Genomic DNA, 22,981 nt, shown 5'->3' on the forward strand with positions numbered 1-22,981 from the left:
CCCATGTTGAGGAGGACTCTGCTGCTGACCCTGCTTGTTTCAGTTACCTTCCAAATTCTCTTTAAAAAGACAGTCCATATCCTTTCTTGCCGTCCCATATATTTATAGAAGCTTTAGCTGCTGGTCAATGGATTGGTCATCTATATTGCAGACCCAGAACTGAACTTTGAATGAATTAACTCTGGTCAATTTGTCATTGAGTTCTGGAATTCTGGCTCGAGGGTTACTCCTTTGCATGTCTGTATTCTTATTTGGCTTACTCTGGCTTCTGCAATCTCTTGTTCGCTGTGTGACCTTAGGCAAGTTACCTAACTTTACTTTGTTTGCTTTTGTTTTGAGGCTAGTCATACATGGCTAAATTCAAATTTTCTCCTACTAGTCTTAATTAGATGTTGGAAGGCAGAGATACTTGCTTTCATTTCAGGAGAACCAGGGGTTTGGACCTAGCTCTGCCACTGATTAGCTGGGTGAGAAGACATTTTCTAGTAACCTGTCTACAACAGAAAGAGTTTAGACTCCATTCATTTTTAAGGTGAAAGTGTATGTTCCCAAACCTGATGATCCAAATTCTATCCCTGGGACCCACATGATACGAGGAGAACCAACTCTTGCAAGTTGTCCTATGACCTCCAAACATGTACCATGGCATGTGTGAGTTCATAGACAAGAGAGACAGAGACAGGGAGAAACAGAGAGAGAGAGAGAGAGAGAGAGAGAGAGAGAGAGAGAGAGAGAGAGAGAGAGGAAGAAGAAGAAGAAGAAGAAGAAGAAGAAGAAGAAGAAGAAGAAGAAGAAGAAGAAGAAGAAGAAGAAGAAGAAGAAGAAAGGAAATAAAGATCAAAGGCACCTGTATTTTGTAAAGTTCTGCCTGTTCTTCTGTTGTCTGTCATTTCGTACTCACTCAAATATCTTTCAATATTTTTTCCCCTTATGTTAAAGTAGTGTAAGTTTTGGTGAACATTCACCATTGCAGTTTGTCTAGAGTTTTGCCATTAGTTAGGCACTTTTATGTATTTTATCCCTGTTTGGACCCTCATCATTCCAAAATGGATGTTGGTAGGCACTTTGACTACACCCATCTTACATGTGGGGAAACTAAGGCACAAGTCCATAAATTTTTTAAGGGCAACCAGCACATAGAACAGAATTAGAAATAAAACCCGCGTTTCGGGTCTGGAGAGAAGGCTCAGAGTTTAAGAGCATTTGCTGCTCTATAAAGGACCTGGATTTAGTTCACAAATCTCAGGACAGCTCACAACTGTAACTTCATTTCCAAGTTATCTGCTGCTCTTTTCAGGCCGCTGAGGGCCTCAGATATACACATGAGTAGTGCAAAGTGCTCATACATACATACAGGCAAAACGTTCGTGTATATAAATAAATCTTTATAATTAGTATTTTGTGCATATTAAGCTCCATGTTTTTTTCTTATTTTTATCTCTTTTAGATTTAATTTCTCATTCTCAATCAATCTGACAGTGCCAAAAAGCTTCTAAAGTTATATTTCCTGCCTCTCTTTCTTAGCTCCTGGAGAGGATGGCTTTCACTTATTTTATTCAACATAATATAATATTATCACATCTAGATCTATCAATTTTGGTCAGGCAATCATTACTCAAATGGATTTACAGATCTCTGTGAGTTCAAGGCCATCTTGGTCTTGTGAGGTCCAGGACAGCCAGAGATACACAGAGAAACCCTGTCTTGAAAAACCAAAAAATTCAAAAACCAGAAAGGAAACAAAAAACCCCAAACCAAGCCAACAAACAAACAAAAACAAATCAACAAAACAAAAACATAATTTGGGAGTTAAACCAATGGTCCGTGTTCATGCCATTGTGGCCACGCGTGTGTTCGTCATTGCTTGAGCTGCTTTGTTCGGGTTTACATTTCCCCCATTTTGTTCATTTGCTCAGCTCCCCCGGCCTCTCTTTGTTTTTGTTTGTTTGGAGACAGCATCTCACGTAACTCAGGCTGGTCTTGAACTGTGAGTAGAGTTGAGGATGGCCTTGAACTCCTGATCCTCCTGCATCCCGACCAAGTGCTCTGACTGTTCAGGCACCACGGCCAACTTATTTGCTTGTATTTCTAAGTTTGTTACATTGTCCTCCAATGCCTCTAAGATCTGCAACACAGCATGGGGTTAATATTCTTCCTCAAACGCTGACATCCATTATCTTCTCGGACACTTCCTTCCTGGTCTCTGATGTTGGGTAGAGCTGTTTACGTGTCAGTTTGAGCATAATTGTCTGTCCTGATGGGTATTTATTTATAATTTTCTTATGTTCAATCTCATCTTCCTTTGTTGTAGTTCCTAGTGGTTTCCTAAAGAAATTGCTTTCCTAATGAAACACTGGGAAATACAGTTTTAGGAATACTTGAAAACAAAAAGGTTTTTATTCTCCATGGATAGATTGGTTGGGCATAGAATTTTCGATTGAAAAGTTTTTTCCTTATGTCTCTACTTTTTGCTGTTGATAATTTTAACAGTATTTTTATTTCCAGTTGATTGAGTTTGCCTTCCTCCTGCAATTTATGACACTTTGATACTTAGTGTTTTAGGTCGAGTCTTGAATCTAGAGGCTCAGAAAAATTCTGGACAATTTCCTTATGTTGATATTTTGATGAGCTAATAAAATGTGTTTTTTCTGCTCTTATGTATGTTGTGGGTGAATGTGCTAATACAGCAATGATGTACTCACGTTAAAGCTCTTAGTATCTATTATGCATAACCATTATGGTCTCCTTTAATCTTTTTTCCCTCTTCATGATAAAGTGGGAACTGGGTGTGGTAACATGCATCTGTGATCCTGGCCTTCATGAGACTGAGGCAGGAGGATTACTATGAATTGGAAGACAGCCTGGACCGCATAGTGAGAGCAGGCTAGTTAGGGCTATAGAGTGGGATTCTGTCTTTAAGAAAACTCAAAACTGGGCTTGACGGAGCTCAGTAGTTAAGAGGCCTTGATGCTCTTGCAGAGGACCCGAGCTCAGTTTGCAGTCCCCACATGATGGCTCATAGCAATCCATGGCTCCAGCTCCAGGGGTCCTGACATCCTCTTCTGGCTCCAGTTCCAGGGGTCCTGACATCCTCTTCTGGCTCCCTTGGGCAACAGGCACACACATGGTGCACACACAAGCAGGTAAAACACACATACACATAAAATAAAAGAAAATGAATCTTCTTTTAAAAAAACACTGAAAATTAAAACAAAACAAACAGTCAACAACAAAAGTGAAGGAAAACTAAGTGGAGCTCTGCCCTGCCCCAGTCTGCAGATGTCCCACGCTGCATTTCCACGCACGCTGCATTTCCACGCACGTTATCACATTTTACCTTCTAGTTACTCCCTTTTATTTGTTGTTGCTTTTGTGTTGTGTTCCCCTGTTTTCCCCTTTAAAAGTTTCCAGTTCTTGGTTGCAAAATTTTTCGATTTCTACTTCATTTCATTCCTTCTAATATCCTTCTTCCTTTCCCTGCCCCCGATCTCTATTTTTTATGCCTTGTGAAACTTTGCTGTCTCTATTAATAAAGAATTATGAACAGTACATCAGGGTAGGGCTTATTGCCTAGCAGACTTCCGGAGGATCAGCCAGAGACTTGTCATCTGGTTAGGTGACTCCAGATGACAGTATCTTTCTGTCTTGGAATTCTTCCAATTCTGCATAATCATCTTTTAGCTTTTTTGGAGATTTTCTGGGAACTAGTAAGAAATTATGCAGTTCAAATGTAGATTTCCACTTGCTTTTAACATTTTCAGTTGTGTGCCTAATTCATGCCTAGTAGTCTGCTGGTGTTGCAAATCTGGTTTCTGGTTTATTCCCTTAGAGACTGAACTTCCTATTTGGTCTGGGTTTGGGGTAGTCTGCCCCTACTAAGGGTGAGGAAGGGGCTAAGACTCCATACTTTGCCCTCACCAATTCCTTGGTTTTCCTCCTAGAATCCCAACTCTGCCTTCTGTGATAATCCTTCTGCTGTATGGAGGCTGCCCTATGTTTTTAGACTCACTTTTGCAGACTTGTATATTGTCCCTTTCCCATTTGCTTGCTTCCCTCATTGGTATTTCCTCTGATCTGTAAATGGAATCTCTCCTCATTTTCCTTGTCATTGTGAGCTGCTACTTCTAAAAACTAAAACAAAGCACAGATGCGTCCAGTTACAGGAACAAAACCTTCTCTTCTCATCTAGGCGAGGTTTGTAGAGGGAGGAGATATTGCGCAGGCTGCTCTTGAACTGGAGATGTGTTATTTTGTCCTTCTCATGCTGAGATTACAGACATGCACTGCCGTGCCCAGGTAGATGGATATACTTTCTTGGTCCTCTTTTCTTAATAGGAGTCACAGCCTATGTTTTCCTTAAAAGTTAAATTTCACAAAAGACCAATTTCTACAACGAAGTCTTGGCAATTAATACGTGGGGAGAGTGTGGGGTAGCACACGTGAATAATTTGGAAGAAAAGTTTAAGAATGCTCATTTTATTTTTTTTTCAATTAAAAAATTATATCAGCTGAGCATAGTGAATTTAAAATCTTTGGATTTATTTCTCCGATTTACTTACAACAATATGTTTGAAATGTGTTAAGTAGGAAAATTGGCAGTGGGAGAAGTGGTATGTGTGTTTCCAAGTGTGTCAGCAAGAGGGATGAATGGGAGAAAAGAACGGGTCCAAGGGGAAGCAGAATGTTAGGTTTGGGTGATGGGGAGGGCGGTGTTTCAGACTATAGCCATACAGATATCTCTAATAGCACTGATAACTTTTAATGAGTATCTAAGCATGACTCTTTCTTTATTGCCCAATCTCAGAGACCATGTAACCTCTCTTACAGTCTCCAGGATGCTGTCTGCAGCTTTCTGCCGTCTCATTGGAGTCAATGGCGCACAAGAACCAGAGGAGAGATCACTCTTCAGTGGAGCCATGGAGAACGTTCTGCTTTCATCTGAATAGGATCTTTTGGTTTTTTTTTTTTTTTGAGTAACAACAACAAAAATCATTTCAGTGTCCTTTGAACACTTTGTCAATGAGAAGTCTTAGGGTTTTGTCTATCGTGTTATAAATTTTTAAACACCATAAATGGAAGTGAGGCATAGAGACCCGAGTATCCAAGGGTCATGATATTAGGTTAACCGTGGAGAGAGCAAATATGCTTATGTTTTCTCTTGGAGAAATTTTAACCAATATTTTTATTTTGCTTTTTTTGCTTTTCGAGACAAATTTTCTCTGTGTAACAGCCTTCACTGTCCTGGAACTAGCTCTGTAGACCATATTAGCCTCAAACTCACAGAGTTCTGCCTGCCTCTGCCTCCTGAGTGCTGGGATTAAAGGTGTGTGTTTAACCACTAATTCCTAATGATTTCATTTTTCTTCAGTGAAGCAGACGTTTGCCCTATCTCCCCTTTGCAGGTTAGTTCTTACCTTCCTGCTAGGTTCATAACTGCTGTCACCAACACTGTGAATTACTTTGGGGGCCTTTGGCCTGCTAGGATGCTGACTCTACTTTTTAGGGGGGAGAAAGGAGAAGCTGGAAGTCTTAACATTTTTGATCATAAAAAACACTGAGACATGAGCCAAGATGCTAGACAGACGCTGTCCCTGCCCTGTGTGACGATTTTAAGTCAGTTTTCTAGGTTTACACTCGCAGGCTATGACCCTCACGTGTACTCCGAGCCACACGACGTGAGCCTGCTAGAAGACAAGCCTTTACAAAGGTGGGCATCATTTCTGTTCACTTTCGTTTCCTGAACCTTAAACGCATCATAGTCGCTCATAAAATGTCGACGGGAACAATCTGAAGAAGAAATATGACACAGGGAAAACAGAGATTCCACGTGATCCTTATGAGAATAATTTTATATGAATTTGACATATTCAACTCCATCCTAGAGGTAACAGTGAGAGGAGGCATGGTCAGGGTCAGGGGACCACAGTGGCTAAGTGGTAAAGATGAGTCTTTTTAATGAGCAATCCGGTACTCAGATACAGACTACAGTCCGTGTGTGTGTGTGTGTGTGTGTGTGTGTGTGTGTGGCTGAGCTGTGATCTCTCCGAGAGGCAGGCTCCAGGGTCTCCTTTGATTCACCTTCAGTTTCACCGGAGGCTTTAAGAGGCTGGCCCCTTTCCACAAGTCTACAAGTGACTACATTAGATTCCAGAAAGACGGGATGGACTTTAAACTTGGGACAGCAGGAGGAGACTGTCTACCAATGGTGGTTCCCAGAAAATAATCTGGATTTTTTTCTGTCACTGAAATTAAAAGGTGTGGCCTATGATAATGTTCTTTTGACGCCTTCTGAAGAACACTGTACGGTGGAGAAGCTGTGAGAGGAAGTAGCAGGATGAATATGAGGTGGGAACTGGTTTTGTTTGTTTGCTTGTTTTGTACCAGTGATGATCATTGCCTTTCTTGGGTTGTGAAGGAACCTTTTTTCTGGACCGTTGTTTTCCTCTTAAGTCTCTGCCGAGCTAGTTGCAAACCAAGCCAGCACGCATGCTTTATTCACCCAAAGAGAACAAAACATCAATAACGAGAAGCGGCTGATAAACACTGTAAACTCGCAGAAGTCCGAGAACTCCGTCCTTATCCTAACCGGCTACCAGCCTGCACCTCAGCCTTTCTCCCTCTCTGCCCTCTTCTGCAAAATGGGGTTAATAGAGGATTTTCCCTGCGAAGTGGGGATGATGGAGATTAAAAGTGATGACGTGGGTACATTATTCCCAAAATAAACTCGAATTGAATCTTAACAATATTATGATTGTGCGGTTATAACAAAACTTTTCTCCTGCAGCTGTCAGAAACGTCTGGTGAGTTTCATCCCGGCCTTACCGCCTGCTCCTTGGTGGAGCTCCAACCACACTCGGGGGTACACGCTGCAGCTCGTGCGCGGCTTCCTCTCAAGGGCTCCGCTTTAGAGACGGCACAAAAGTACGAGACCCAGAATCTCCGCTTGTGCCATCAAATCTTGGAAAGTCATCTCAAGGAAGAAATAGAATGCCGCTGAAAAGGAGAAGGGCCCCTTTCTGGGAATCACTTCTGCTTTTCTGAAGCGGGGAAAAACAAGCCCCGATGTTGCAATATTTTTCAAGACGGAAGAGTGTCCCAGATGGAGGAGGGAAGACTGACAAGCAGAAGGGAGATTCTTAGGGTTCCGAGGCAGCGTCGGGAGGGGTGCGCTCGGGCTCAGAACCTCGCAGTTCTTTGTTGGGGGCGGGGGAGCCCCAATTCCGCCCATAAAGGGCGCTCCGGCTGAGGTCGCCCCACGGGAACTGCTTCGCGTCCCTCTCAGCCCCTCACGCCACCCCGCCCCGCCCCGCCCCTGCAGACCCCACAACGTGGTCCGACCGCGGTGCCTTTAAGAGTTTGCTGACTGCACATGCTCAGCTCTTTGTGTGGAGTTGGAGTTTTTAAGAAAAAAAGAAGAAACACGAAGGAAGCTGGGAAAGCGCTAGGTCAAGCGCAGCACTTTCGCTGCTGCAGCCCGAGGAGTGCAAGGGCTGCTTTCCCACCGAAGCGAGGAAGCCCGAGTGGATTTCTCCTCCGTGGGGCTCCGGGCGCAGGCCACACCTGGGGGACGCACTCCAGTCCGCGCTGGCCGGGTGGGCGCGCGCGGGGGAGTCCCGGGTCCCCGTCAGGGGCCGGGCGAGACCACAGCGCTGCAACTGAGGGGGGAGACGGCCACGATCGCGCGTGGCTGCGGGGACGTCGCTCCCCAGCTCCGGCTGTGGCAGCGGCCACGGCAATTGTCCTTAGCAAATGGAGGGAAGACGGCCTCTGCGGGGCCTCGGGACGGCTGGAAGGCGGCGGGAGGCTGTCGTCCTCTCTCCCATCCCCCCTGCTCGCCGTGGACGCGCCCGGCTAGGGGCTCCCGCTCGGCCCCGCCCTCATGGGCGAGCTGCGCTCGGAGCCCAGGCAGTTGGCGCGGGCCGCGGGTGAGGCGGGGCCGCGCGGGTCCCCTCCCCCTCCCCGCCCGGTCCCCTCCCCCTCGGGTCCCCTCCGGAGCGCTGGGCGCCGCCGGCTCCGTGCTCCGCTCCCCGGAGCTGCCGCGGCTGCGGGGTTGGGCTCGCCGAGGACAAGGTCAGCAGAGCGGGCGGCGATGCCCGAGCGTGACCGGAGGCAGCCGATTGGGGGCCGCCGCTGCCGGGAACGGTCGCTCCGGACGGGACAGCGGGACGAGGGTCGGCGCCGCTGAGCAGCCGAGGAACGGCGGCGGCGGCGAGGTCGTCTGCAGCTGGAATCCCCGCCTCAGCGGCATCCCCGTGCGCGCCCACCCGCCCGCCCGCGAGCGTAGCCCGAGCACCGGGAAGATGGAGCCGGGGGGCCGGGCCCGCTCGGGTGCCCCGCAGCTGGCCGCCCCGGGGCTGTGCAGGGCTCGGCGGGCGAGCGGCGGGGGCGCCTCCTCCTGGCTGCAGCTGGACGGGCACAGCTGGCTGCTGTGCTATGGCTTCCTCTACCTGGCGCTCTATGCTCAGGTGTCCCAGTCCAAGCCCTGCGAGAGGACTGGCTCCTGCTTCTCGGGTCGCTGTGTCAACTCCACCTGCCTGTGCGACCCGGGCTGGGTGGGGGACCAGTGCCAGCACTGCCAGGGCAGGTTCAAGTAAGTGTCTTCGCGGGACCCAGAACCTCAGCCCCCCCCCCCCACCGTCACCCCCTCTACCCTGCTGTGACCTCGGGGTCCCCGGCTCTTAGTGCTAGGAGAGGCCGGGAGAAGTGCTGCGCTGCACCCCTCCAGCCTCAGGCTGCCCTGGGGAGCCCGGCCCTGGCTGACTCGGTGCCTTTCCGCATGTCCTCAGTGGCTTGTCATCTTCTGGGCAGAAAGAACATTCTCACTCACAGTCACGGTGCCAAACTCCACCAATTTAACAGAAACGGTGCAAATAACGCACGAGAACCCAGGAACGTTGTGAGAAGTGTAAAGGTTTAAAGTTGTGGCCCAGCTCCTTCCCGTCTAGTCGGGTCTAAGAAGGGCGTGCTCTGTTCCATACCTGGTTATGAGCTCTGGTTCGATCCTCTCATTCATTCCCCACAAGTCTCTAACTTACTGGAATCGTATGCTTCCTATGCAGCGTCTACCAGAGAGAGATCCAGGCAGCATTTGTTGCACAGAAAGTGCCGAGTCGCGATTCCAGGACATGCTCTTGTAGAGGTGCTGAATTTGTTGGGGCGGTCTTGCGCTGAGTTGCTTGTGGCAGTTGTCAAAGTCAGTTTGGTTTTTCTGAATCTGAAGCTGCTAAGGAGCGTGAATCTCTGGGGTCAAGATCTCTCTCCCTATTGGTTGATGCTTATTAGATTTCTGCACGCTGTAGAGAGAAGGGTGGCTGTCGGCAGAGAAGTTTTTTGAGGCCTTTCGTGCAGCCCTCTTGGCACCCTGCAGGTTTTAGACAGCGTATCCTGGATGCGTCACTTGAAGACTGCTGGCTGATTTGTGGCTGTGAAATTATATTATGTAGGTGACTAGTGTTTGCTGTGAAGATGATAGCAAAATCTAGGTGCAATGTCCCAGGCTTTGAGGCAAAGGTAAGGATGTGGCTCACTTTGATAATATATTCCAGGGTAGTTTCTTTGGAGTTTTAACACAGCATATATATATATATATATATATATATATATATATATATATAATGTTATATATTATACATATAAAAATATATACATAATATATATACATATAAAATATATATAATTCTATTTTCCACATTTTTGCTGTTGCTGGTTAGGACAGTGCCCCTAGTCAATGTAAAGATGTTTGTTTTAAAATAACACTTTCAAAACTTAAGTGACTTTACAGTTTAGTTGGTTGTTTTCAAGGGGACTCTTAGGTGAAATTTCATAAAATTTGTTTGGAGTCTTAGGGCTATGTGTTTCCAGGGTTAAAAGTTTGAGAAACTGATACGTAAGTTTTACAATTCATTTAAGATATTTTGAGAGCGGTAGCAATGAAAAGTTTAGACATGGTTTACGTTGAGACAAGAGACCTGATTGAATTATGCCTCATGAACAGCCTGATTTCCTTTGGCTGCCGTTCACCTCTTAAGAGTATCTTGACCGTATATATTGGGAGCAACCAAAGTGAAAAGGTTATATTAATATTCACATTAAAATTAAATATATTAATTTTCACATTTTCTACGAAAGAGGAAGATTGTTTGATGGGTATATAACTAATGGGCGTTGGTGAATTTGCTCCGTTTGTCGAAAGAGGATATCCAGTAGTTCTGGGATGTTCAGCCCAGTATCTGCATTTTGAGCAGGATACTTGTGAAAGCTAAGTCAGCAGCCTGTGACTTCCCTTAGCTGCGGTCCCACTTAGTAAGAGAAATCACACAGATCAAGTTGTAAGTAGACCACATAACACTGGAAGATGTTCCTGAACCACATACATTATTGAGTAGAAGGAGAGTAGACGTCAGCGTACACAGACGGTCAGTCCTGAACTTAGTGGATAGTCATCTGTGGGGAGCTGTTATTCTTATGATTCATTGTACTCTTGTAAATGTAACTTGATTTTTCTATGACATACGAATTTTTACGGTAAATATGACACTACAAATCTGTGTTTTTTCATGCAAATTTAGGAGCAAAAGAGGTATATTTAATGTTAAATTCATTTAGAAGGAAATAATTACTCTCAGTAAAGTACATTGTTAGCTATGCAAGGTTTGTTTGAGGTCCTGTTTTCTAGCATTTACGTAATCCTCTGGGAGAGACCTGAACTTGGTATTCTCACCAGATATCGGGAAGTCTACTAAGCTGAGTGATAGCAGCCTTACACATAGTCATGAACAGTGATTGAGCTTGGTAAGCAGGCGTCATAATTGATTGGTGTGTTACCTTAGTCTCTCTCTACTGTAAATGTTTCAGCTAGGGAGTGAATGCCTTTTCAGACCTGAAGACTGATGACTGGGGGAGGAAATGTGTACACAAACACAGTCCCAGAAGTGATACTTCAGACCCCTCAGCATTATTCTAGTCTTTGGTTTGTTTCCGTTTGAAAAGAATAAAATATTCAAAGTCAGAAGACTTTCCTGACAACTAAAGCGGAATTAACGCCCATTTTTCTCTAATGCTAGACCGAAGTCTTTAGGGGTGAGACTCAGGAAACACAGTGCTGGCTTGACGTATAATAAAGACTACTTTAATTGGAATTATATGTGAGTAGCATCGTCTAACATTAGGCTGGAAAACATTCTGCTATAGTTCACCTGTGTACACAACAAATGATATTTCTATTAGAAGCTGGTTAACTTATCTTTGTAGAGTGGTTGGAATTTTTATTTATAAAAATCAAAATTTTGTATTGAACAGACATTTGCTTCTTATTGTAGCTTTGGTACTTACCACTCTAATCTCTGGTAATAGATTGGAAAATACCTCGCTATGTGTGGATTATTTGTAAATATAGCATTATCAGCACTTATGTACTAGGCTATTTTAAAAATAATGAACTTTATTCTATATATAACTTTTAAACCTTCAGGCTAGTTAAATTTGGATTCTGAGTTCACAGTTATAATGGAATCTTTTTTGTTTTTGGTTTTTTGAGGCAGTGTTTCACAGTGTAATAGCTGTGGCTGTCTTGGAACTCATCTGTAGACCAGTTTGGCCTCCAAATTACAGAGATTTACCTGCCTCTGCCTGGGATTAAAGGCTTGTGCCACCACGACCTGGCTGGAGTTCTATTTTTAGTAACAGTAAAATAAGTGTGCACTGTGAGGGCATAGGGTGTTTTCTATCAACAGAAGATACACGATTAAAACTCAATTTTTTTTCCCTAAACTTCTTTTTTTTCCTTCCTTTTTGAGACAGGGCCTCTCTATACACCTCTGGCTGTCCTGGACTCACTCTGTAGACCAAGCTAGCCTCAGAATCATAGAGATCCTCTGCCCCTGCCTCCCAAGTGCTGGGATTAAAGGTGTGTGCCACTATGCCAAGCCTAAACTACTAGAACGCGCTCCATGCTGAGTGCAGAAGGAGCTCTTGGGGGTTGGGCCAAAAAATGACCCGGAATAAATCAGCTTCCTGACGCTGAGAGTCCTCAAGCAATTGAATATTTATTGTTAATTATAGAGAACCTGTGAGTAACTTTAATGTGAAAAATTGAATGTTCTCTGTTAGTATGTCTTCACTTCTAAGTAAAATTATAATAAATAATTTATATTATTAAATTATGTAATCACGTAGTAGAATTTAAAACAGTTTAAATAGTTTCAAATTTGTGAAGTTGGTTTATTTTTTTGTCTCCATTGTTTGGCTTCCTAAACACATTTGATTCCCTCCTACACTTGGGGTTTCATTTGGGACTTGGGGGTGTTTTACACTCCTTACTTCTCAAAGCTCTTCCTCTCCAGTCTTTGCTTGGGAAATTACTGTTGAGCCTTCTACGCTTGACTCGGGCTTCTTCTAACAAGGGCTTTTCTGGACTTCCCAGCCATCCCTGCTTCTAACAAGGGCTTTTCTGGACTCCCCAGCAATCCCTGCTTCTAACAAGAGCTTTTCTGGACTCCCCAGCCATCCCTGCTTCTAACAAGAGCTTTTCTGGACTCCCCAGCCATCCCTGCTTCTAACAAGGGCTTTTCTGGACTCCCCAGCCATCCCCGCTTCTAACAAGGGCTTTTCTGGACTCCCCAGCCATCCCCGCTTCTAACAAGGGCTTTTCTGGACTCCCCAGCCATCCCCGCTTCTAACAAGGGCTTTTCTGGACTCCCCAGCCATCCCCGCTTCTAACAAGGGCTTTTCTGGACTCCCCAGCCATCCCTGCTTCTAACAAGGGCTTTTCTGGACTCCCCAGCCATCCCTGCTTCTAACAAGGGCTTTTCTGGACTCCCCAGCCATCCCCGCTTCTAACAAGGGCTTTTCTGGACTCCCCAGCCATCCCTTGCTGTTTACTGCCATAGCACAGCTTTTCCTCCTTTGTGCTTTCAGAGTGAAGTCTTAATTAGTTATTTTTTCTTTACGATTTCATTGTTTGTTTTGTGGTCCCACACATTAAACCCCAGGCATCACACATGCTTTTCAAGTGCTAGGCTCAGTTGTAATTTAAAAATTATTTTTACTTTTTAAATTATGTGGTGTGTGTCTCTGTGTGTATCTGTGTATATGTGCTTTCATGTATAGTGTGTGTATATGTGTATGCGTGTGTGTGTGTAGTGTGCCTGTGCATTTGTGTGTGTGTATGCATGTGTGTAGTGTGTGCCTGTGCATTTGTGTGTGTGCATGCATGCATGGGTCAAAGAGTCCTGAAGAGAGCCCCAGAGCCCCTGGAGCTGGAGTTACAGACAGCTGTGAACTAACATGCAGGGTACTGGGCTGAACTTGGTTCCCCTGCAAGATCACCATGTGTTTGTGACCCCTGACCCGCTTCTCCAGCTCTTTAAGAATAGTTTGTGATGTACAATCATTTGAAGTTTAGCCTTTGGGAAGTTTTGTCTTATGTCTATACCCCTGATATCATCGCAGTCACAACGGTCATAAAGTAGCAGTCACACCCGAACGTTTTCAGTACTTCCCTTTCCTCCCCTTGCTTCCAGTACTGTAATGGGGGGGGGGCATCTAAAGACATTTTATTTTGTTTTCTGTGGACAAGTGTTTTGCCTGGAGGCCAGACGAGGGTAGCATGTCCCCGGGAACAGCTATGAGCGACCGTGTGAGTGCTGGAAATTGACTCTGGATCCTGGAAGAGCAGCCAGTGTTCTTAACCGCGTAGTTGTCTCTTCAGCCCCACCCACGTGTTTAATGTTTTAAATATAAAAACTGTTTTGCAGAATGATTGCAATCATTTACCTTCCCAAGTAGTGTTTGAATGTTCTAGTTAATCCATATCCTAGCCAATATTTGTCAATTTAAATTGATGTATGATTGGTCTTTTTAAAGCATTCATTTAGATGCGTGTGCACGCTTGTGACGTGCCGTAAGGTGTGTAGAGGTCATGTGACAACTGCATGAGTCAGTTCCATCGTGGGGATTCTGGGATGGCATCTTGGGGATCCTTGACCTGCTCAGCCTTCTCACTGAGCTTCAGCTTGCACCCCTAATTCCCTCATGACTAATGATGTTGAGTATCTTGTCGTGTTCTTACTGGCCACCTATTTATCTTCTTTAGTGAGGAAATTTCAAATCGTGGCCACATTAAATTAAATTTTCCCCCAAGTTTTTATTTTTATGAATTCTTTCATTTACTGGATATGACTTTATCATTTGGAAGTCTTTCCTACCAGGTTGGGCTCTTTCTTTCTTTCTTTCTTTCTTTCTTTCTTTCTTTCTTTCTTTCCTTCCTTCCTTCCTTCCTTCCTTCCTCCTCCTTCTCCTTCTTCCTCTTCCTTCCCCTCCCTCCCTCCCTCCCTCCCTCCCTCCCTCCTTCCCTCCCTTCTCTCTCTCTCTTCTCTCTCTCTCTCTCTCTCTCTCTCTCTCTCTCTCTCTCTCTCTCTCCCCCCCCCCCGGGTTTCTCAGTAGCTTTGGAGCCTCTCCTGGTACTACTCCTTATTTTCCATTTATGTGTGTATGTCTATGTAATGCAGACCTCATGAAATGACCCTCATTATTTGCTGGCAGGGTTTTTGTGGAACTTGCATTATTTCTTCATTATGTGTTTGGTAGAATTGACCACTTGTCTTAGTTAGGGTCTCTGCTGCTGTGATAAACCCCATGACCAAAAGTGGATTTTACTAACTCTCCAAAGATAACAGAGGAAAAACTCCTTGATACCGGTCTCAGAAATGACTTCTTACTTATGACCCCAAGAGCACCTACCTTAAAATTAACATGGGAGATGAGTACATTTAAAAAGTTTCTGCACAGCAGGGGTTGGGAGCAGAGGGAGCCCTGAGTGAGTTAGGTTCTGGGTGAATGTGTAGTGTGGACATGGGTGTGGTCAAGGACCCCACAGCCTCATGGGAGAAGCAGTCTTCTGTGGGTGGAGCTCAGAGGGGTGGTAAAGCTTTCCTTGGGGCTCTAAGTGAGAATGGTTGATCAGTGTGCACAAAACTAGCACCGGGAGCCCCCTCCTCCCTGTTGCTTACAGCCACCGACAACTGTGGAGACCAGCCAACCGCTTTCACCTGCATGATGAACCCAGAAGCTCTGGGTTATGGCGGTAGTAGGCACTACTCCATCATAGTGTGCAAAGCCCGTCTGAAACCAGCTTTTCTGGGTATGTGTTCTGTGGGTATGGGTCTGCCATTTCTTCTGTACCTGTGGGTATGTTCCTGCCATTTCTTCTGTGCCTGTGGCTGTATGTCCGCCATTTCTTCTATATCTGTGGCTGTGTGTCCACCATTTCTTCTCTACCTGTGGCTGTGTGTCCGCCATGTCTTCTGTACCTGTGGCTGTGTGTCCGCCATGACTTCTGTACCTGTGGCTGTGTGTCCGCCGTGTCTTCTGTGCCTGTGGCTGTATGTCCGCCATTTCTTCTATATCTGTGGCTGTGTGTCCACCATTTCTTCTGTACCTGTGGCTGTGTGTCCGCCATGTCTTCTGTACCTGTGGCTGTGTGTCCGCCATGTCTTCTGTTCCTGTGGCTGTGTGTCCGCCATGTCTTCTATATCTGTGGCTGTGTGTCTGCCATTTCTTCTGTGCCTGTGGCTGTATGTCCGCCATTTCTTCTATATCTGTGGCTGTGTGTCCACCATTTCTTCTGTACTGTGGCTGTGTGTCCGCCATGACTTCTGTACCTGTGGCTGTGTGTCCGCCATGTCTTCTGTGCCTGTGGCTGTATGTCTGCCATTTCTTCTATATCTGTGGCTGTGTGTCCACCATTTCTTCTGTACCTGTGGCTGTGTGTCCGCCATGTCTTCTGTACCTGTGGCTGTGTGTCCGCCATGTCTTCTGTTCCTGTGGCTGTGTGTCCGCCATGTCTTCTATATCTGTGGCTGTGTGTCTGCCATTTCTTCTGTGCCTGTGGCTGTATGTCCGCCATTTCTTCTATATCTGTGGCTGTGTGCCCACCATTTCTTCTGTACCTGTGGCTGTGTGTCCGCCATGTCTTCTGTACCTGTGGCTGTGTGTCCGCCATGTCTTCTGTTCCTGTGGCTGTGTGTCCGCCATGTCTTCTGTACCTGTGGCTGTGTGTCCGCCATGTCTTCTGTTCCTGTGGCTGTGTGTCCGCCATGTCTTCTGTTCCTGTGGCTGTGTGTCTGCCATGTCTTCTGTACCTGTGGCTGTGTGTCCGCCATGTCTTCTGTACCTGTGGCTGTGTGTCCGCCATGTCTTCTGTACCTGTGGCTGTGTGTCCGCCATGACTTCTGTACCTGTGGCTGTGTGTCCGCCATGACTTCTGTACCTGTGGCTGTGTGTCTGCCATGTCTTCTGTACCTGTGGCTGTGTGTCCGCCATGACTTCTGTACCTGTGGCTGTGTGTCCGCCATGTCTTCTGTACCTGTGGCTGTGTGTCTGCCATGTCTTCTGTTCCTGTGGCTGTGTGTCCGCCATGTCTTCTGTACCTGTGGCTATGTGTCTGCCTCCACCATGTCTTCTGTACCTGTGGCTGTGTGTCCGCCATGTCTTCTGTTCCTGTGGCTGTGTGTCCGCCATGTCTTCTGTATCTGTGGCTATGTGTCTGCCTCCACCATGTCTTCTGTACCTGTGGCTGTGTGTCTGCCATGTCTTCATCCCTCATCACCTCTAATCAGGTTCAGGCCTGAACTGCTCAGGCTGTGGCAAGAAGTAATAACTCATAGACTGAAGAGTTTGAAAAAATATTTGTAAATCATATATCAGCTAAAGGACTCTTACCCAAATTAAGGAACTCAAATAATTAATAAGAAAAGTACCTATTTGAAGGAAGGCAAAGAACTGGAATAGAATTCTCTTAAGACATACGAAACTCCAAAAATACATAAAATTTATGTTTAACATCACTGAGCATTAGGGAAATGCAAATTAAACTATAATCTTCTCATACCTTTTATAAAAGCTATTACTGAAAGATGAAAGATAGCAGGTGTTGACTAGAATGTGAAGAAATGGAAATTTTTTTACTGGAAATGTAAATTATGTCACCCATTTTTGAGATAGTGGGAAAGTTCTTAAAATCTGAAACTAGATTTATGTGTGATTCAGCAGTTCCACTTCTGACAACATTTTTTCACTCCTATGTTTGGGGATAATGGACATGCTCATCAGTAGATGAATGGGCCCAAATGGGAACGTGTGGGCCATGGTGTCATCTGCCATGTAAGGAACACTGCAGTACATGAACAAACCAGGGCAGAAAGAGGCGTCACCCCGATTGAGCTCGCTTGTGTGGCGGGTGATGGGGTGGCATGTTTGCAGAGGGCAATGTTTGTCCATGGGTATGTGATGGAGGAGAGGCCGCTTGTTCTTCACGGCCTCCCGGCTACTTACACCCAAAATAATCACACAGAAACTGTATTAATTAAATCACTGCTTGGCCCATTAGCTCTAGCTTCTTATTGGCTAACTCTTAATTTAACCCCTCTCCATTAATCAATGCATCACCACGAGGTGGTGGCCTACCAGCAAAGTTTCAGCATGTCTATCTCCAGTGATGGATCCATGGCTTCTCTCTGACTCTGCCTTCTTCCTCCCAGCATTCAGTTCTGTCTTCTCCGCCTACCTAAGTTCTGCCCTATCAACAGGCCAAGGCAGTTTCTTTATTCATTAACCAATAAAAGCAACACATAGACAGAAGGACCTCCCACACAATTTCCCCTTTTCTGTTTAAACAAAAAGGAAGGCTTTATATAGTAAAATTTCATATAAAATAGGTATTTTTATCTTTTATCATAACTAAGCAAAACTATATAAATTCTTCAACTCCATCAAAAACTCCAGAAGGATATAATATTACCTAAGTAAACAGGAAGTATATTGTAAGCAACTCCCAAAAGTCGAGAATTGACAGACATTTCGCTACCTGGACAGTCACCCAAAGTTCTTCTGTACCATTGGGGCATCCATCTTCAGCCTACAGGCACATAGTATCCAGCAGACTTTTCCATGAAGCAGGAAATTTCTAAGACAGTTCTACCTATATTGGCAGTTTGTCAGTCACTTTCTTCTGTGTCCTGCAGAATGTCTGGCAGACTTTCATGAAGCAGGAATCCCGAAGGATCATATCACTTTTAGGCAAGTTCAGCAGTCATCTCTCTGTGGGTCCTGCATGTCTAGTTCACACAGCATACCATCAAGCAATCCAGGCAAGAGCAGTTTTTTGCCCAAATGGCTAACCAACTCCATAAGGAGCCTCGTCAATTCCCATCTTCCTCTTGAAGTAGCTTGGTGCTGCCAGGAGCAGATGTGTCTCATTGTCATGAAAAATCTTAAGTTCTTAAACATTTTAAATGTGATATTCTGCAGGTCTCCAAAAGATTTGAAGAACACCTATCTAACTGAAATATACCTCTATATATCTAGAAAACCTAACTAACATGACTATAAGCTTGTTGATTATATTTTTAATTATATATATATATTTAAATGAGAAACACAATCACAATACCTTAATCAAGAGCAAAAATATATATGTGTGTGTGTGTATAACAAAATTGACCTTAAATTTGTATCAATAAACCAAAATCCATGCCAATGCAAATCTCTGTAGCATATCCCCCTTTAAATGTAAAGAAACATTTAAAAACAATATTTGGGTGTAGTGTCTCTGGTGACAGCTCTATGGCATCTCTCTGACTCTGCCTTCTTCCTCCCAGCATTCAGTTCTCTCTACTCCGCCTACCTAAGTTTGGCCCTATCAATAGGCCAAGGCAGTTTCTTTATTCATTAACCAATATAAGCAACACACAGACAGAAGGAATTCCCACACCAGGTATGGTGTGGACCGTTTCAGTTAGGTGGGGAAGTCCTGGTGAGGGCTTATTCAGCAAGGTGATTTATAGTTAAAATGGATATTTCAAAACCACTAAATTAACTGTTCTTATCATACAGGAAGATAAACATGTGAGGTAAAAGGTGTGTTATTTAGTGCTTTGTGTGTGGGCACATGTGTGTGCAGACATTTGTGCATGTATGTACATTCGCATGGAAGCCGGAGGATAACCCTGGTATTAAGATATTTTTCCTCAAGGGTTGTCCACTTTTTTTTCCCTCCCACCCTGCCTCCATCCCTCCCTCCCTTCTTCTTTCCTTCCTTCTGATGGTTTCACCAAGAAGACTGGGCTGAATGGTCAAAGAACTCCAGGGATCTGCCTGTCTCCTCTTCCCAGTGCTGGATTATAAGATGATGTGGGATTCACTCTATGAACTATGAATATGTTTTATTACCATTGGTTAATAAAGAAGCTGCTTTGGCCTATGGCAGGGCAGAATATAGCCAGGCTGGAAGAGATGTAAAGAGAGAGTAGGCAGAGTCAGAGAGACACCATGTAGCTGCCAAAGGAGACAGATGCTGGAACCTTACTGGTAGGCCATAGCCTTGTGGTGATACATAGATTAATAGAAATGGGTTAATTTAAGCCGTAAGAGCTAGCTAGGAATACACCCAATCCAAACAGTGTTGTAATTAATACAGTTTCTTTGTGATTATTTGGGTCATTGGGTCAGGGCAGCTGGAAAGGAAAGTGCAGTCTCTGTCTATGATAAGCTCGTCAGCATCCTCAGCTAACCATCTTCCCCTCTTCCATAGTGTGCATTTGTGTTGAAACACCATATTGCATCCCAGAAATATAGACAACTAGTATTTGTCAATAAATGTAAAACAGCAGAAAGGAAGCCAACAAGCTGGTAAATAATATTTCAACTACAAAATGTGTTTTAAGAAATATCTCCGACTGCATGGATACTTCAGGCTACAGTAAAGGTCTTGCCATTGCAAGCTGGAGGGTCTGAGTTCTATGAGCAAAACCCATATACAAGCTGAGCACGGTAGTGTATTCTTGTGGGCCAGCAAGCCTCAGCAGTCCTCTCGCCTTTGTCCACAGAAGAGCCCACACAGCCACGCCAGCTTTTTAAACATGGGTGCTGGCTCTCAATTTAGGCATCCATATATCTTTCGTTCTTAGTTCGAGAACAGAAGTGTTGTAGTTTAATGATAGTTGGGTGTAGGTGTTCACAGTTACAATCACAGCATTCCATAGTCTTCTGCAGGAGGATTTCATGATTTGCCAAGCCAGCCTAGGCTATACAGCAATTTCTAGGCTAGCCAGAGTTAGAGAGCAAGGACCTGTCTCAAAAAAATTAATGGTTTGAAACTTAGAAGGCATATTATAAATTATACGTTGCTTAATTTCTGGAGATGTCTGCCAAGTAAATGAATACGTTGAAAACTTGTTGTTTGTGGTCACTTCTGGTTTTAGAGTTTTGAGACTTGGGTTTTAGAACAGGTAACAGATTGTGATTAAGTTGACAGTGTAACAGCAATGCTTTAAGGTGATGGTTGGAAGAATAAAGAAATCGAGAGACTTGAAAGAAAATTGTTCTTACTGTAGGTGTGATTGTGTTCTTACTGTAGGTGTGAATGTGTTCTTACTGTAGGTGTGAATGTGTTCTTACTGTAGGTGTGATTGTGTTCTTACTGTAGGTGTGAGTATGTTCTTACTGTAGGTGTGAATGTGTTCTTACTGTAGGTGTGAGTGTGTTCTTACTGTAGGTGTGAGTGTGTTCTTACTGTAGGTGTGAGTGGGTTCTTACTGTGGGTGTGAGTGGATCTTACTGTGGGTGTGAGTGGGTTCTCACTGTGGGTGTGAGTGGATTCTTACTGTGGGTGTGAGTAGATCTTACTGTGGGTGTGAGTAGATCTTACTGTGGGTGTGAGTGGGTTCTCACTGTGGGTGTGAGTGGGTTCTCACTGTGGGTGTGAGTGGATCTTACTTGAGTGTGACTGGGTTCTCACTGTGGGTGTGAGTGGATCTTACTTGAGTGTGACTGGGTTCTCATTGTGGGTGTGAGTGGGTTCTCACTGTGGGTGTGATTTTAGTTCTCACTGTGGGTGTGAGTGTGTTCTTACTGTAGGTATGAGTGTGTTCTTACTGTGGGTGTGAGTGGGTTCTCACTGTGGGTGTGATATTGCCGTAACAGTCCTCGTAGTCCCACTGATGCGAACAGAAGCTCGGCACCTGTAGCTTCATGTGTTTTTTGTAGCCTGGTGAAGAGCAGACGTTCCCTGTGTTCCTCCTCTAAGGAGTACTGTGGCTTCTCAGGTGTGCTTCCCTAGAGGACAGGAGATGTTTAAATTAGAGCCCAGGAACTGGAGAACGCTTGTACCACCATGTCCCTACCTTGTGTCAACTGCTATGGTCCTGGTGGCGATTTCCATGATGCCTGAGTCTTTGCTGCTTTTGTGGTGCCAGGTTGTTTAAGACTCTCCTATGGCCCCGTTTCTTCTGTTCTGAGCTGGGGGTAAGCAGGGCTCGCTTCTGTCCCTTCAGGTCTTTTCTGGGCATGTGGTCTGACGTAGGCATTCATGTAGCTCCTGGATCCCCTGGCGCACACCTACACAGTTCTTAGAGAAGGCCCTGCTGTCTGTTTTCTCCTCGTTTTCAGGGAGTGTCCTTTCTGAGTTTCCAAATCTGCTCACTGATACGTCTCTGCCGGGAATATTGTCCTGTTGTTCTTTTATGATTAATTAAATTTGATATTTTGTTGAGGTTTTTTTTGAGTGTTATTTATCTGTAATGTTTATTTTTTGGAACATTCTCATCAGGTTTTGTCATCCTGACATTATTAAATAAGTTGATGTGAATTCCTTTTTTCTCTAATCTCTGAAAGACATTACAAAGCATTCTTCTTATTTCTCATTTAAGTGATGGAAAAGTTTTACCAAGGAAGCCATCTGTGCTTGCAGGGCTCTCTGGTGCCGTGTGAGGTATGAGCTTCTTTAGTGGCTGGCTGGCTCTTTGGGAACTGTTCTTGGACTGCTCTGTACTGACCCTGTCCATCTCAGGGAGCTGCTGAGGGCTCTGTTGTTGACTTTGCCAAGTTGAGTTTGACCTTTCCCCCCATTTTAAACCATCAAATGAATTGACAGAAAAATTTTAATATCCTATTTTTTCTATTAAGTTAGTAATAATAATATCTCCCTTTTCTTCTTGATAATTAATATTTTTATTTTCTTTCTTGACAAGTTTGTTAGGAGTTTAACAACTCTTATTCTATGTAAAATGCTTTTTAGTTGTATAGGTTTTTCTTTTTGCTATGATTTTACTATTTTGAAAATTTCCGTTTTTTTTACAATTTCATTCATTACAATTCTTTTTGGATGTGTTCTAGTTTCTTGAGTTATTATTTAGATGATTGTTTTTCAGTTTTCTAAGACTCATGTTTAAAGCTGTAAATTCTGCTAAGCACTAGTTTAATCTTCATCTCACAGACTTTAGGAGACTGCGATTTTAGAATGAGTCAATTAAAATGTTTTCTAGAGGACTTCGTGGCGTAGAAAACTGTTTCTTAATTCCCGTACATTTACGGCTTTTTAGCTTACATTTCCTATTATTGTACATGAATGGCATGGATTTTAGAAGCATAGTTATTGTAGCAAACTTTCTTTAATTGATTAAACTGATTTAATTCAGTTCTGGTGCTTTGTGTGCTATGGCCAAAGGACAAGTAGCCACTTCCTTTAAATCAGAAGTCAGTTTTTTTTTTCCATTCCCGGATTTGAGATACCATTGCTGCAGGCTTGGTTCCAAAACTACGTGGGCTCCAGGTTCTAAAGTCCTTGTAATTAGAATCCTCTTAGCTCTCAGGCTTCTACTGGCTTTTATTTATTTATTTTGTTTTGTTTTGAATGTTAGTTTTAGCACTGGACTTGAGGGCTGTGACAAAAACCGTGAGCAGCCATGAGCAGGCATCGTCTCGTTTCTGACGCGCAGCATCAACACGGACCTTGCTTCCTACAGCACATGGTTGTGTTTGTACAGCAGGAGACTGCTCCACTGTCTTTGAAAGGTTTAGTGTGAGTGTGTGTGTGAGAGAGAGAGAGACAGAGAGAGACAGAGAGACAGAGACAGAGAGGGTTGTGTAGAGGTCCAAGTATAACTTGTTGGAGTTGACTCTGTCCTTCCACTGTGTGGTCCTGGAG

General features: G+C 44.4%; 1 protein-coding gene across 4 annotated transcripts in view; it reads left to right on the top strand.

Moving 5' to 3' along the window:
• Nucleotides 1-8,300: 8,300 nt before the first annotated feature.
• Nucleotides 8,301-22,981, top strand: part of Atrnl1 (attractin like 1) — a 597,040-nt gene continuing 582,359 nt past the window's right edge. For all 4 annotated transcript variants that reach the window (XM_075974528.1, XM_075974530.1, XM_075974531.1 and 1 more), the window contains exon 1: nt 8,301-8,590. In XM_075974528.1, the coding sequence (XP_075830643.1) occupies nt 8,301-8,590 (290 nt within the window). The remainder of the gene's footprint in view (nt 8,591-22,981) is intronic.

The sequence above is a fragment of the Microtus pennsylvanicus genome, chromosome 5 (genome assembly GCF_037038515.1).
Source record: "Microtus pennsylvanicus isolate mMicPen1 chromosome 5, mMicPen1.hap1, whole genome shotgun sequence".
In the NCBI taxonomy this organism is placed as follows: domain Eukaryota; kingdom Metazoa; phylum Chordata; class Mammalia; order Rodentia; family Cricetidae; genus Microtus; species Microtus pennsylvanicus.